Source organism: Lepisosteus platostomus, chromosome 4, assembly GCF_059453375.1.
Source record: "Lepisosteus platostomus isolate fLepPlt1 chromosome 4, fLepPlt1.hap1, whole genome shotgun sequence".
In the NCBI taxonomy this organism is placed as follows: domain Eukaryota; kingdom Metazoa; phylum Chordata; class Actinopteri; order Semionotiformes; family Lepisosteidae; genus Lepisosteus; species Lepisosteus platostomus.
In genome coordinates this window covers 53,502,220-53,517,513 of record NC_142614.1, presented here as the reverse complement: position 1 = coordinate 53,517,513, position 15,294 = coordinate 53,502,220, and the positions used below count along the sequence as shown (strand labels likewise).

General features: G+C 35.9%; 1 protein-coding gene across 6 annotated transcripts in view; it reads left to right on the top strand.

The window, feature by feature from the left end:
* LOC148673429 (casein kinase I) overlaps positions 1-13,200 on the top strand; it is a 73,964-nt gene extending 60,764 nt beyond the window's left edge. For 2 of the 6 annotated variants that reach the window (XM_088629879.1, XM_088629880.1), the window contains exons 10-14: positions 1,242-1,334; positions 5,664-5,759; positions 7,488-7,594; positions 8,099-8,122; positions 10,563-13,200. In XM_088629879.1, the coding sequence (XP_088486005.1) occupies positions 1,242-1,334; positions 5,664-5,759; positions 7,488-7,594; positions 8,099-8,122; positions 10,563-10,617 (375 nt within the window). In that variant the 3' untranslated portion in view covers positions 10,618-13,200. The remainder of the gene's footprint in view (positions 1-1,241; positions 1,335-5,663; positions 5,760-7,487; positions 7,595-8,098; positions 8,123-10,562) is intronic. The other 4 variants (XM_088629881.1, XM_088629882.1, XM_088629883.1 and 1 more) reach the window with 4 other exon arrangements.
* Positions 13,201-15,294: the final 2,094 nt, after the last annotated feature.

Here is a 15,294-nt window from a genome sequence, read left to right as displayed (position 1 = left end):
ATTCATGTGCCTTACAAAGTACATTCATGTAATTTAAAATATGCTGCTCTAGATTTTTTACAGATCACATTTTTAGTCATTTCACAATCTCCAGTGAGTTTTCAACTAATTTGTCAGTTAAGTTTATTTTACTATTCTACAGGTTTTGTGAATAATTGTTTAAGTATGAAATTCATGTGCCTTACAAAGTACATTCATGTAATTTAAAATATGCTGCTCTAGATTTTTTACAGATCACATTTTTAGTCATTTCACAATCTCCAGTGAGTTTTCAACTAATTAGCAGTTTTGTTACATAAAAGGCTGCATATTGTGATAGAAAAGGAGCAAGAAGAGTTTATAATGATGTAATTCTGGTCCTGTGATGTGAACCAGTTTAAAGGCTATAAAATAGTTTTTTCTGCTTCCTTACATTATTCTGTGCTTATTTATATTTACTAAAGTAGAGTCTTTCTCATGAGAAGATAATTTAAGGGAGGATGAGGGAATCTGAGTTATTTAGTTTTTTGTTGCTTCTTCCTGTCACCATAAATATTATCCTTTCTAACAGTTATCCAGGCTGAGTATACAAAGAAAGCCTTGCTATTATGGTGCTTACAGAAAATGCCATCATATGTAATTAATGTACTGGGTTCCCATATTACATTTAACTTCTATTCTATTAATACCAACAATTAAGAACACTTGTGTATCAGATTTGTTTGAAATTGAATGTGTTTTCTCCCTTTGTATTATATAAAAAGTTTGTAGTAGACAAAGAGATCTTTGATCCTCCAGACAATTTGTTAGGAGAATTATTCCAAGAATCTTGTTTGCAGATACCCACTCTTAGCTGAGTGTTCTCAGCGGACTAAATGAAATTCTCTGTGTTCAAACATTGTCATTGTTTGAATTGAGGGCATGGTTTCTTAACTCAAAAACATTTATTATGGTTGACTCCCACCTTTGAAATTTTACAGCAATTTTGACCTTTGAAATGCTTGTGATCAGTTATATGCAAATGTCTTAATTTTTCCTTTTTTCTTTCCCATTATCTTAAAGAGAATGCATGAACCACATTTTAAAAATCTTTTTGATTTTCTATTTTGTATTTATTTAAAACTATCTCTGGGAATTATTTTAGTAATGTGAACCATGTTTTGTCTGTATTTTACCAGTAGTTTCTCCTTTACTGTTAAAACGTATCTATCAAGACATAATATCAGTTTTCATTCAAGTTACATCGATGTGTTAAATTTCAGCCCACTCCTGTCGGTCCAGTTCACACGGATGCTGCGCTGTCCTCCTCAAACAGAGATCCACATAGAGATAAAACTCAGCAAGCCAAAAATCAGGTAAGGGCCATGGGGTGAAGTGTTTACTAATATCAGGTTGGATCTTTGTGTCATTTACTCAGATGACTTTGTGTCATTTACTTAACTAAAAAAAAACTGCTAATTGCTCAGATGACAGCATTTCCTTCATTGTTTCAAGACTTGTAACCTTACAGTGCTTTGGTACTGAAATAACTGAAATTCAAGAGATTGTGTAGGAATTTTCAAATGATTCAGGAGTTTGAGAAAGGTAAATTAGTAATTTCGAAGAAAAAGTAAAATTGTCATTTTAAACAATTGTAGTGTTATTCTTTTTTTTTGTTTCTTGGGATTTTATTGACTGGATTTTGTAATTAAATGGTATTGGATGCAAAAGCTCTTTTGAATTTAGATTTCAAGAAATGTAAATATTTTCAATTCTTGTCAACCAATGCACTGACCAGCAACTGCAGTTATCACTTCCTGTTGTGAGCAAGCATGAGAAAATGTCTGGTGTTTTGAGAGAGCACTATTTTTGAGTATAAACAAGTGAAGATCTGTGCAGATTACCGAGATGTGTTGAAGTATATGATTGTTGATTTTCTAGCAAAGAATGTGTCAGAATAGTTAGTATATGTCACGAAATTAATCCTGTTTTCTGAAATTCATTTTCCACCCTGTATGGGGCTGTTTTGCAAAGGTCATATTTTATTAGTTATCTAGATAACTTACTGTGCACACAGTCTGACTTCTCAGTGATTTCTGTTAATTAGACGTTCCTCTGGGCTCGACACTTTCTAATATATGCCTTGTGGGCTGTTTTAGAAGAGTACTTATTTGCCATCAGCACAGTGCAGCCTCCTCACTTTTCTGCTGTTTACCTTGCACCTTATATTTAAAAGTTACTTAAAATACAAAGCATGTACAAGAGCCATTTATTGACTGCTTTCCAATCAAATTGTAAAATTCAAAGCCCTCATTAGAAATAACGACAAACACATGCTACTACATTAATTGCATTAAGCTGTAGAGTCTCCCATCTTTGTAAAAGCCTTTAAAAGCACTGTAACTTCAATCTATTATCTGTAACAGCTCCAGCAGCTAAGGACCACTATATACGGTATGAAGGTTAAAACTGTTAGGTTAAACCAGTCATGGTATATTGTAACAAATATTAGCAGCATAGATGTTAGCATTTGTGCTTCACAGCAGTGGGGCTCTGGCTTCAATTCCCAGGGAAAACCTAAGATGCTGTCTCCGTGGAGTTTGTATATTCTCTGTCTTCATGTGGGTTTTCAACCACAGTCCAAAGACGTTCTGGTTGACATTCTGTGCTTTCTGGAAAAATGCCCTTTAATGAGCATGTGTGATTACCCTGCAATTGACTGGCAATCGCAGCTTTCCTTGCACCTGTAGATTGCTGGGATAGGCTCTGGCATCCTCCGTGACCTGATAAAGGGGTTAGAAAATAGATTGATATAATGACACTCTTTGGAATCAGTACTCAGTGTAACATGCAGGTTGGTCTCCCTCTGTTCTGTGTTCGTAAACACAGTGCTGTCTTCATACAGGAGACAAAGGATATCCCTCGAGTGTGCCATTTGAAGTCTTCCAAAAGAATAATGTTTAAAACCAATATAAAAGTGCTAAGGTTGACTGTTATGTTCTGTCTCAGTGAACTGGTAGTATAGCGGTAATGGCCCATGATGTTACAGTGAGTTTCTGGAAAGGTTCAAATGTCACATAAGAATGGCAAGACAAGAAAAAGTAAAGTCATGAACTGTAATATAGTGTTGTCTGGAAATATAGGAAGAAAAAATACCTGTACTCTATGTCAGTTGAAAATGTAAGGAACTATATTTTTCATTTTCATTTTCATTTTATAATGTTTTGCCCTTCTTTGAACATACGAAATCCTGACTTGATCCTACTTGGGGACCACAGATACCGCTACTCATTCCAAGTGACACCCTGAGTCCCATCCTTCTGTGCTTTGTTCTTCTGTTCTCATTATGTGGTCTTACTCTTGTGTGAAGGACTTGTCACCACTGATGTTTTCTAACATGCTGTATGTGAAAAGGGAAATGAGAAAAAAAGGTTTCAGAATCAATGCGATTATTTCCCTTGACAGATTTACCAAAAATAGACCCAAGGTTACACATTCTTACAGATTACTTAACCATTAAGAATGCTTAGGTGAGAATAGAATGTTCTTGTGCTGAAGGTGTTAATTCACTGTATGCTTTGCAATTTTGAGTAGTCTAGTATAATTATGTCCTGAAATGGAAGAAAAAATGATTTAGTTTACAGTGCCATGTACTAGCTTTTTTAAAGATTGGCCATTACTTAAAATGTCACCTTCATCTAACTGTAGTTAGGTAGCTTTTAATCCCCTTCTAGGTTACTTTTTTATTGTTTTTGGAGAGAATTTCATGTACATTTCATGTTTTGTTGCGGGAGATACCTTTAATCTTTGTGAAATTAAGATTATCAAGATGAGAAACTATTTTTTTGTTTGTCTGAACTAAAATTATTTTGAAATGACCTATATCGGGTCAGGACCTTTTTAGTGTTGACTTTGTGATACTTTTTAATAAACTTGGTATTCTTCTGTCAGACTTTGTTTTGCAGACAACAAGGCTTCCATGAATTGTGGGATTAATTTAATGTGCTATCCATAGTGTACAGCAGTGCCTTTTTTTAATTGTGTATTTCAAATAATAGTCCTCAAACATGCATATAGGTGTATATATATACACCTCTTTTAGAAATGCATCTAAAATAAATCATAAAAGCAAACTTTTATTCAGCTAAATACAACAACATCTATCGGAGGCCAATTGACAGACTGACAATTATTATTTTCTCCAAGGTGGTCCCTGCTAGACATCCACTATAACCTCAGAGCTAAAATCCCTATTTCTCGAGTCTGTAGAACTATATGAAAAATAATTCTGACTTACACATGCACAGTTACCCTGCCATATTAAAATGAGTACCTTGAACATAACTGAGAATTTCTGTTTGGTCTGCCAGTTCGTGTTGGTGTCACCTTTCTGAATCAAAATCATTTTTCAGGCCTTCTCTGATGCACTAACCCAGGTTACTACTGTACATACTGCAGTGTTTGTGTGATGTTTTGTATTTGATTCTGCGTATGTCCTTTGTAATGTAGGAGTGGCTCTTATGTGTTCCCATTTTCTGGGCTGCTTGCCTGTTGACACTTATGTCATGGCAGCTCATTTTAATGTGGCAGGACTAGGTGTATACTGTTGATACACATTTATACATAAGAGTATATGCTTTCAGGCATGTTATCTTGTCTTCAGACACTTTTGTTTCAATGATTGGAGCTGATCTTTGGCTAATCACACAGTCTTTTGTTTTATTTTAAATTGAGTAAATTACAATGTTTAAACTTAATTAAGCTTTTGCTTCATTACACATAGCCCCCCGCCCCATCTTTTTTTTCTTAAAAGATAAAGCTTAGTGCAGAACCTTCACCACTGCTGGAGGAGGTTCTTCTCAACCATAACTGCTTCCTGCCACTCAATGGAATCTGTTTTTTTTCTTTTTGTTTAGATCATTACATTTGTTCCTTTTTGTGTGAAACAGGTACTGTATTAGTGGTTTGCAAGTGTCATTCTCATGCAGTGGGCTTGTTGTCTGCATGCAATGCCAAGAACAAGACCTGTGAACGATATGGATTGGAAGTATAGTAGACCTACAGTAGGTGCACTCAAGTTGCTGCGCCACAGTCAGTCAAAAGAGAGTGCTCACAAATGACCTTGTGAGCTTTAAGCATACAGAGCATACAACTAAGCATGAGCATAGTTTTTAAATCAAGATTAATTTGTTTTTTTTACGTGAAAATGTTCCATCTTAAACTTCCATGGAAGATGAGATAAAAAAAAATCTGTCCTTTTAATAGTGCAGTAATGGTAATATTCTCTCATGGCTCTATACTATAGCTGAAAAAATGCAGTCTTTTCATGTATGACCCCTACTGAATACAAAGGTGTACTTTAGAGTTTCATGAAAATCAATAATAGGAGAAATTAATGCATTAGTCCTACTTAATGATTGCTTCATCATGGCCTGCATGATTTCCAGTATGTTTTACGGTAGCACTTAAGACTTCATCCGCTGTCATTTAAATTTCTGTAGCTAGTGGACGCATTACATTGGTTGATTTTTTTTTTCCTTTTGCTTTTTATGTTTTTCACAGCCCTTTCAGTTCTTCTGCTTGTGTAGTAGTTTGTCCTGAGTGTTCTTTATACGTTGCTGGCCAAAGCATGCCTGTTTTAATGCTCTTGTGGGTTTTCTCTTCCTCCTCTCTCATGCATGCTCTATGCATATTAAAATGGGCAGTCGACAGACCACAGGGCAGCTTGGGAGCCCCAGCAGGCCAATCCCCACCAATTGAGAGCTCACCTTGCAGCTGACAGACATGGTGGCTCGGTACAGGTATTTCCCGCTTTTTCGCATGACCAGTTTACTCCCTTGCATCCTCTGTGTGTCCCCCAAGCACACCTCTCTTGCTTTCTAGCATGCTGCTGTTTGCAGAGCCAGGTGTTTCCCCACTTTTCGCACCTGTCCTGTCTGTATTTGAATGCTTAGATTACAGGTCTTTGTAAGTCCCTTAGTTTTTTTCTTCACGTCACATAATTTACTAGTTTGAAACAGTGCAAGTGAATTCTTCAAAACCATTTCTCTGTCAAAGATGGGGAGAGACCTAGGTCTCTTTCATGTGACGGGGGTCTTTTCTATAAAACGTTATACACCTGAAAAAACGTTTCCCTTCAGAAGTGATTGATCCCGTGACAGCATGCCCATGATATGATTGGCTATGCAGATGAAGCAATCATTGTTAAAAGAACCTTCACCCATCACCCATGGTGATGCTACTTTTACACGAAGCCAACATTATGTTAATTAGAATACCGAAGAGCCTGCTTACATATCTGTGTAAAAGAAATGGTGACATGGGCTGTTTTTGGTTTGTTGGGGTGCCAAAAGGCATAGAATAAAAACTAATTTTACAGATAAAATGAGTTGTATGTATATTTTTTTATAATGGGGTGGATTTCCTTAAAATCATATTGCTCATATTTATTCAGCTTTGATTTAAATCTATCTGGTTTCACATTTAAATCAGAAATGCTGAATGTACAGTAGACCTACAGCTCTACTACTTATCTTAGCCATACTAGTCATAGTCATAACAATGTAGGAGGTTCTGCTGAGTACAAATGTTATCAACTGCACCATTGCGTGCATTCCTCTCATTATTACTGTATGTGTGTCTTTATTGGAGTGGAACAATGGTAATCCTGGTGAGACAGCTTGATTTAGTGTCACTTGCTCATTGTTTAATAATTGTATAATCCATTTTCAAAGCTGTGAATTGACTATAGAATCAGGCTGTTGGGTCAGTCCTTTAATGACTTCAGAGATATACAGATAAGAATATAAAGTATGTGGTATATTTCGTAATGGAGATGCCGTAAAGGAATCATTGCCCACAGTTATTGCACTTTATACAAATGAGTACAAAATGCATTTTGTTTTCATGTACAGTATATTCTGTAAGAAATGTTTTTACAGTTAAAGGTTTGTCTAGTAAAAACACTTTTTAATTCTTTGTAGAATGCAGAATACATGGCATTCTTATTTAATCAGTGCTAATCTGCCTTTTTTTGTTTGCAGGTTACAATTATTTTTAAAACTATAAAACCTGACTTCCCCCAATTTGTAATACAATTTGTGTGTTAAATACAAGGTTCAAATGAATGACTGTCATGTTCTTCTAAAAATGTTTGAACATATCTCTAAATGTACCTTACTGTGTTTAGCCTTAGGCTTTTGAGACTTTTTTTCTCAAGTTAAAGCTAAGGTTCTTTACATCAGTAGGACCACTTTATCTCTATTTTCTATCTTTTTTTTTGCTCATTAATTATTGATCCTTTTTGTGTTTTTAAAAGAGAAGTCCATTGATATCTAATCTGTGCTGTGATAAGTTCAACATTTTTTGTTAGGTTTGATGTTTGTGTAGAGTTACAGGATATTTTTCTGAATGGAAACAAGTTACTTAGGGTTCAATTTTACATTCTGGTTTGCTCGGAAGACATCGTGTTAAAGGTGTGGTTTAGGTGATGTTGTCAAGTCAGTCATGCCTGCCTTTTGGGTTTATAGGTGGTGAGTTCAACCAACGGGGAGCTGAACACGGACGACCCCACAGCTGGACACTCGAACGCACCCATCACTGCACCCCCAGAAGTAGAAGTAATGGATGAGACAAAGTATGTGCCTGTTCATTCTGCCACTCTGCAGCTCAGATTTAAAAACATAATTTCTGAAATCTGATGCTCGTCACTGCTTTAGTGTCATATGTAACACCAGAGAACATCAGAAATTGCAATCTGTTAAGCTTCAGTGCCCAAGCATCAATTTCTCTCCATGTGAATAAAGCTGGTCATACTGGGTCAGGTCTGGCAGTCTGTCAGTTGGAGAAATCTGTTTATGAGAGTGGAGCGGACTGTCCCAGTATGTGCTATTGGATGATGTGCAAGGGAGCCCAGCAGTAATGTGGTATTGAATTAGTTTACTATGTAAAACTCCTTATTTTCTTGGATGTGGATTTAATTTTGTATGTTTTGTTACGTTTCTGCTGCTGCTTTTGCTGCTTATGTAATTTGACCTGTCTAAAACGAAGCCTGCCCATAAGGCAATTCATTCAGTTAAATCTGTTTTCTCTCCTGGGCTTTTTTTCATTTCTTTTTTCTCCGTGTTTTTCTTTTGTATAGCTGCCAGAAAGTGTTGAACATGTGGTGAGTTGCTCTAGACTATCTAATGGCATGTGTATCTCCAGAAAATAAGGCATTACTGTATATAGGCAGCTTTTATCTTGTAGGAAATTATATGCTTGCATATATCTGTAAAATACAAAATAGGAGCAAAATAAGATGTACAGTGTGCAATTTAAGGCTTTGGCCACCTTATTAAGGGCTTTGGGCCATCAGACAAGTTACTATAATTGCTTATTCTGTGTTCCAAGCCCTGGTTTCTGATTGAAACCATGATCATGCTTGAAAACCTTTTAGTACAGTGCAGTATTTTAAGAGATATGTGTTCTGTGGCAAATTAACTGCTTGCGTGTGCATATGTGTTTGCTTGTAAAAACATCAGTAACATTGCTAGCAAGGGAATCGAGAACAAAAACCCTTTTCACATAAGCATTACACCTCTTTCAAAATGAGAGTGGCAAGCTTCATAAGCGTATGCAGTGCAATATCTAGGAGCAGCGAGTCACTCTTTAGGATCAACCGTACTTGTGAATTGGTGAACATGGAAATATTTGTTGTTCACACTTACAATTTCCATTCCATAAATTAGAGTTTGAAAGTAATACATTTGTCTTTGGTTCAGGGGATTAGTGGAGTGTCCCTGTATTGGGTTCTGTATTACAGTCACTGTTTTTCTCAGTTGTATAAGTGATCTGGATTCTGGTATACTTAGCCAATTAGTTTTCAAAAGATGCCAAAATTGGAAGATTAACTGTAGATGCAGGAAGTCAAAATTCAAATTCAATGGTAATTCAAAAAAATGTACAATTTTAGTCCAAAACCTAGAAGGCAGCACACAACCTAAATAGGAAAACAAATAAAGATAAATAACGAGATTGACAAAGTAGTCAAAGGTGGCAAACAAGATGTTAAGATGCATGCTTATAATTGTGGAATTTAAAACAAGAGGATGTAAAATTAGACAGTGTACTAGTAAGATGTAATTTAAAATTGTGTACAGGTTTGTTCAATTGGCTTTATCAGTAAAGCTGCTTGCAGTTTTAGCCTTGGGTCATGTCCTTTGCCAGCTGCCTCTGGGATTCCCCAAAAAGCTGTACTCGGCCATGGTGTTCTTAGCTTTTGGAGACAGTGACCCCTGTGGCCTCCTAGCTGGTTGCAGCCTTGTGATGCAATTGGTGAAGGACGCACCTCTCCTCTAGTTCATGTTGAACGTCTAGTTCAGGGCTATGTTGCTTGTGACGTTAGAAGACAAGTGGCTTGAAGGTGGGCAGGTTGGAGGAGTTCTACTCTTTCAAGAAATAGCAGTATTAGACCCTCAGATCAGTTGGCTGCTACCAACTGAACAAGTTAGATGGGTCAAATGGCTTATGATATAATTCCTATTCGGATATTGCTGTCACAGTCTGGAAATATCAATGTAAAGAATATGCAAAATGTAACTTATGAGCCCTTTTCTTTCAAATATTCCTTTTTATACTGGGTCAACAGGTTGAAATTGACACTTTTGATTGGTTAACACTGACACAATGGAAGTCTCCAAGGATAAAGGATGCAGATTTTTTCTGAACAGTCCTTTGCTAGCAATGCCAAGGAAGTGAATCTAAATGTCTTAAAATTTGCACTGTTTGAAGTGGTTGATATTGTTGTATTTTAAGAGACTAAAATCACATTGATATGAGCAAGGCCCTTAACCCTAACTGCTCCAGGGGCGCCGTACAATGGCAGACCCTGCGCTCTGACCCCAAGCTTCTCTCCCTGTCTCTGTGTCTGTGTCTCCATGGAGAAAAGCTGGGGTATGCGAAAAGACGCATTCCTAATGCAAGAAATTGTATAGGGCTAATAAAGAAACATTATTATTATTATTATTATTATTATTATTATTATTATTATTACCTGTAATGAAAGAGCTTGTTTTAGCAGTGAGGTTTAGGGTTCTTCTGTACATAGGTTTTTAGAAGACTATAAATGAGTTAAATATCTAAGGCGTAATTGAATATAAAATAGACTATTTTAGACAGCTGAATCATTTTAAAAGATGACCTTCAAGCTAATGAAAAGTGACCATATAATGTTTATTTATGTATCTTTATTAAGATTGAGCGTCCAATTATCATAGGCTTTTAAGTTCCTAGAAGGTTTTTAAAGGATACTTTGCATTATAAAAGTCTATTCCAAATAGTACTCGGTAGTCCTATTTGTCCATAGTGATAACTAAATATAAGAATGCATATCAGTATGCTAAAAAAGGCAAAGTCAACAGAAAGATGATCTGACTGTTTTTTAAAATGGTTTCTGAAACGGGATAATTGTAGTGGGTCAGGAATAGGCGCTTAGCTGTTTCATGGGTACAGTAGTAGAAGTTTAACGTTGTAGTGGTTACGGCCTGTGCTGTACAGTTCAATGCAAAGAGCCACAGGAACACATCTGTCTGCTAATTGGATTTTTTTTTGTGTGTTATTTCCAGGTGCTGCTGCTTTTTCAAGCGAAGAAAAAGGAAAACAATTCAGCGCCACAAATGACTCTGGAGGCGAACAGACAATGGGGAATTACTGACATGTTCATCTGCGGCCTCCTGATCACAGAAATCATCTCGGCGGTGACAAAGCAACCAAGAAAGCATTCTCAAAGGGTTCCTCCTTAGACATTACATGGCGTATCCTTCGGTTTAGTTGTCTACAAATATGATTTTTTAAAAGTATTTTTATTCTGCCCAGTCCTCTGGAAGCTTTAAAGATTCTTTCAAACATAGCTATTTATTTTGAAATTTAAAACCGAAAAATTAAGGGTCACGCTGTGTCCCTGGCATTTGCCAAATCTTTTTTTTTTAAAGTAAAGTTGAAATGGAGAATATTTTTTTTTTCCCCAGTCATATATGGAATGATACAGGGAAGTCCAGAGATGGAATAATGCATTTCATTGATCATCCTGCAAAGGACATGGATTTTGCATTAGCTGCAGGGTTGGATGTTTTGACTGCAGAGGACCTTCCCATGAGAAGAGATGAAAAAAGAGAAATGTGCTGTCTTATTCTGACCAATTTAGAGATTATTTTTTCTCATTCTTTGAGATTTTCCTTTTTTTTACAATTACTGCACTGATTTTTTTCCCCTTTCTAGTATTAATGATGGTACTGTACTTGTGTTTGGGTGCAGCAGTACATTCTTCTTTCTGCAATACAGTTGGTACAGCCACTGTCCAGAGGTACCTATGAAGGAGTGAACAGATACTATGATGTAGTGTTTTATTTTTAGCAGATGACAGAACTGAGTGCGTTTGGTGGAGTACATACAACATCCGATGGCCATGAATTCATGAGTGCTCCTGCCTCTGAAGTACCTCAGATGGGGATCCAGTGTTGTAGAAACAGCAGCATGTGCTTGTTCAATATTACAAAGTGTTTGTATTATGTAAATTGTGCTTCCTGAAGAATTTTGTGGGGATAGAAAGACACAGTATGTAATCAGAGAGGAGCGTGCTTGAGACTTGAAAATAAATTAACACAATTATGTTTTAGGGAAGTTTGGATTCAGAGTTAAAAAAGGGACATTGTGGATCATCGATGAATGTATATCTGGACAATGCTGGGGTAGTGTATAGACCAAAATATCTTTTAAAAACTGGAGTTTATACCTGTTGCTGGACAACAATGATTACCCTCCATTAGATGACAGCCTGGATGTGCCATGAAATGGTGTTTAAATCTGCCTGTACAATTATCTGTGCTTTGGTTTATGGTATGTTAGGAAGAATAATGGAGATAGGTCAGACAATACTGCCTTGTGCATACAATAGATATAGTACCAGTGCTATACTCTTAAACCTTTGACGCTGCCAGATAGAGATTTCATATGACTGTCAGAGGTGTCACAAAAGAGACAGCCTGGTACTCCCCCCCCCACCACATACAGTCCCTAGAAGTGCCTGCATTACGAACAAACCAGCTCTTGTATAATAAAAGGCCATTCATTCCACTTTCCATTCTGTGCTTTCAGTCAGATAATAATGGCGAAGGTGTGCTTGGAGGACTTTTTTCTTGAGGAAAACGAGATGAAAAATACTTCAGTAATGGAGAGCACCACAGGGGGGAAGAAAACAGATTTTACAGGGATATATGTACAACATTTTGAGAGATGTAGTGCTTTCTGCCCAGTCAACATTGCTGCATTGAGCCATTAAAGTCATAGCAGAAAAAAGTTATCGTCGTGAACGCACACCTCTTAAGTTCATTATGTTTAGGTTGCAGGTGTCTCTTTTGTTTTGTTTTTGTTTTATCTGTCAGTCACAGAAATTACTGGCTGAACAGATCACTTGGATTTGTGTGCATTAACCTGTAATTTGATACCTTGGCATTCTCTGTACCATTTCCTCTAAGAATTTCTACTTCCAGATATCTTGCGTTGCTTTGTTTTCTGTCCTACGGAGTGCTCTCTTGTAACCTTTGATCCAAAATGTTGCAACTAGCTCATTTAATATTAAAAATGTCTTAAGAGATCAATTATTATGTAAAATTCCATTCTATGGGCTTCAAAAATAAAGGTCTGGGGAGCTTGTCGCACTGCACTGAAAACACCTCAGTCTCTGTAGTAATTTGACCAAATCCTTATTTTAACCTCTATTTCTGTGTAAATGTGTGAAGTATGATTTCTGTATTCCTAAAATCGTACATAGTTCACTTTTTTCGTAGGACCTCCTCTTTGCCTGTGCAGTGTTTATACAGTCTGGACTTTTCACAGGTACCAAGCTGTGTGCGTGTGTACAATTACTGCAGTTATGGACTGTAACCTTAAGGAAGTTAAACCTTTTCATTTTGCTGCAGTGGAGGCCAGAGCATATAGACTTGCTTGTTACCAATATTTAAGTAATGCGTTTGTATGACCTGGATTTTTAATTTTATTTTGTATGTTTTTTTTTTCTGGCATTTCATACTGGTCCTAAAGGGGGTATTGCAGCCATGTTGGGTTTAGACCGACAATATTGTGCATTCATTGCTTTCCTATTCATACTAATGAAGTCAACTTTGCCTGACTGTCTAAGTAATGTAATACATCCCTGTTTAAGAATATGTAACTGAGGAAAAATTAATAAAAGTAGTTTTTTTAATATTGGTGCGTCCATTTAATTACAAAAAATGATAATATACATTAGGCACAGATCTCAGTCTGGTTATAATTAATATATTTCTCTGGGTGGAAAAACATTAATGGACACTCACATCTCACCTAAATCTTTATAAAATCTTTTTTGGAGGGGTTAAATTGCTTCTTTTAGAAAATAGGAAGCTTTTAAGTAAGAAAAAATCCACTCACCTAAAGACATCAAATCTATCAATTTGCTGTACAGTAGATTTGAGGTTTATTGAGAGTTTAAATATGATTATTAAGGCATCCCTATTTGCTGTCCAGCTTACCAAGAAAAGAAAACCTAATTGGAACTGACTATCCAGCTTTAGACAACAAATTTGAAGGGAGATTGCAAATCTTGAAGTAATTTAACATTACAGTTATTACTATATATGTAATTGCAGATGGGAGCCATTTGATTTTAGTCAGCCACGTCTAATCTGTGGGTGTGTATGCTGTTTCATCTAGTAGTGTAATAAGGCTTGCAGTATACTGTAATATAGGGTTATTTTTGGTTTTAAACTGGTCATAGAAGGAAGTAAATTCTCTGACCTTTATTCCTGAAGTAACATTAATTAGTTAAAAACTATATTTTGTCATATTGAGGCAATATAATTCATGTTCTTCTTAACTTAGTGTGTACTAATATGACAACTACTTCTACATTGTTGGCAGGAAATATGATCTCTGGGGAAACCAGAAAGGACAGGAAACTTGCCTGCTCAACTGTGATCAGCTCAGGAAAATAACAGTTAATAATGTATGAACTGATAACAGTGCATTAACTCCACAGACCACTGTGTGTTAAGAATGTACACTTCCAAAGCCTCTTGAAAAGGAATTAGTTTATTATTCCTGGAATTACGTAGTTATTGTTTATCCAGTCTAAATGTAGGTATTTTATTCTCCAGGAAGTTTATGTAACTGAAGCCCATTAAAAACATTTCTCCACTTATTCACTCAGCAGGTGTCAGAAAGATGAATAAAATGTGCTGTTGAGCATTGTTTTTTAAAGCTGTTTTAAATGCTGTAATGATTAATGAATTTGTCTGAGGTTTAAAAGGGTATACTTAGCTTGTGTCCGACTTCTTTAATTGTTAAAGCCACTTAAATGACTGAAATGTTCATTTGCACAGGATGTTATTTATCAACTGTTAATGGATGTAGGATGACTGGGTAATTTTATATATAAACACAGACCCCTGATTTTACCAAGAGTACTTAATTAAGACATTACTGTTACATTTTCTGTTCTGAAGATTTTATAGTAGTGAATTGAGAGGAGTGATGTTCTTCGGTAGCAGTAGCAGGTAATACTGTAATATATTTATATATAAAGTATTTCACTATTTTATAATTATGCAGTTAAAGGGTTCAATATCCTCTGAAAAACAACTAAGGTTCTGTATCTATTGAAAAAGACCTCATTGACAAAATTGTTAGGTGCCACTATAGTTTGTGTGGTTCTGCATTTTATGTACTTTTATGATATTGGGTCATCACAGAAACTCAAAAGAAAATGCCTATCTTATACTCTCCTTAAAATATCACACAGAAGGATCCTCAGCCTGTCTTTGAAGAATTTAGGTATCTATAAGGCTTTGTGACCACACAAGTTGATTTATTTGAGATGAACACTGGCACAAATATAAACTTACGGAACCTTGTTTTCTTTTGTCTCTTATGTATGTTTCATGATCATACTTTGAAAAAATCTTAGCATCAACCAGCAGCCAGTTATAAGTTTTAATATTTTAAAATTATTTCACACAAAATATGTTTTGTTTTTAAACCATTGCAATTTCACTCTGTTGTGACTTTTTGCAATACCACTTTCTCCGATATGTGAGATGATTTACAATGTGCTCATGAGAGTGTATGGCTCATCAGGTTCAGTTGGTTGATATAGCATTGCAATTAATTTTCTTTTCTTCTGTGAGCTGTTGATCCGTGTTAGTTGGATTTGTGTAGTGTTAGTCTGTTTTTTCCAAATAATACCTGAATCCAAATGTATTTTTAAAAATTCAAGAGAAATAACATCACCCAAAGGAAAAATGCATTTAAGGATTTAAATTA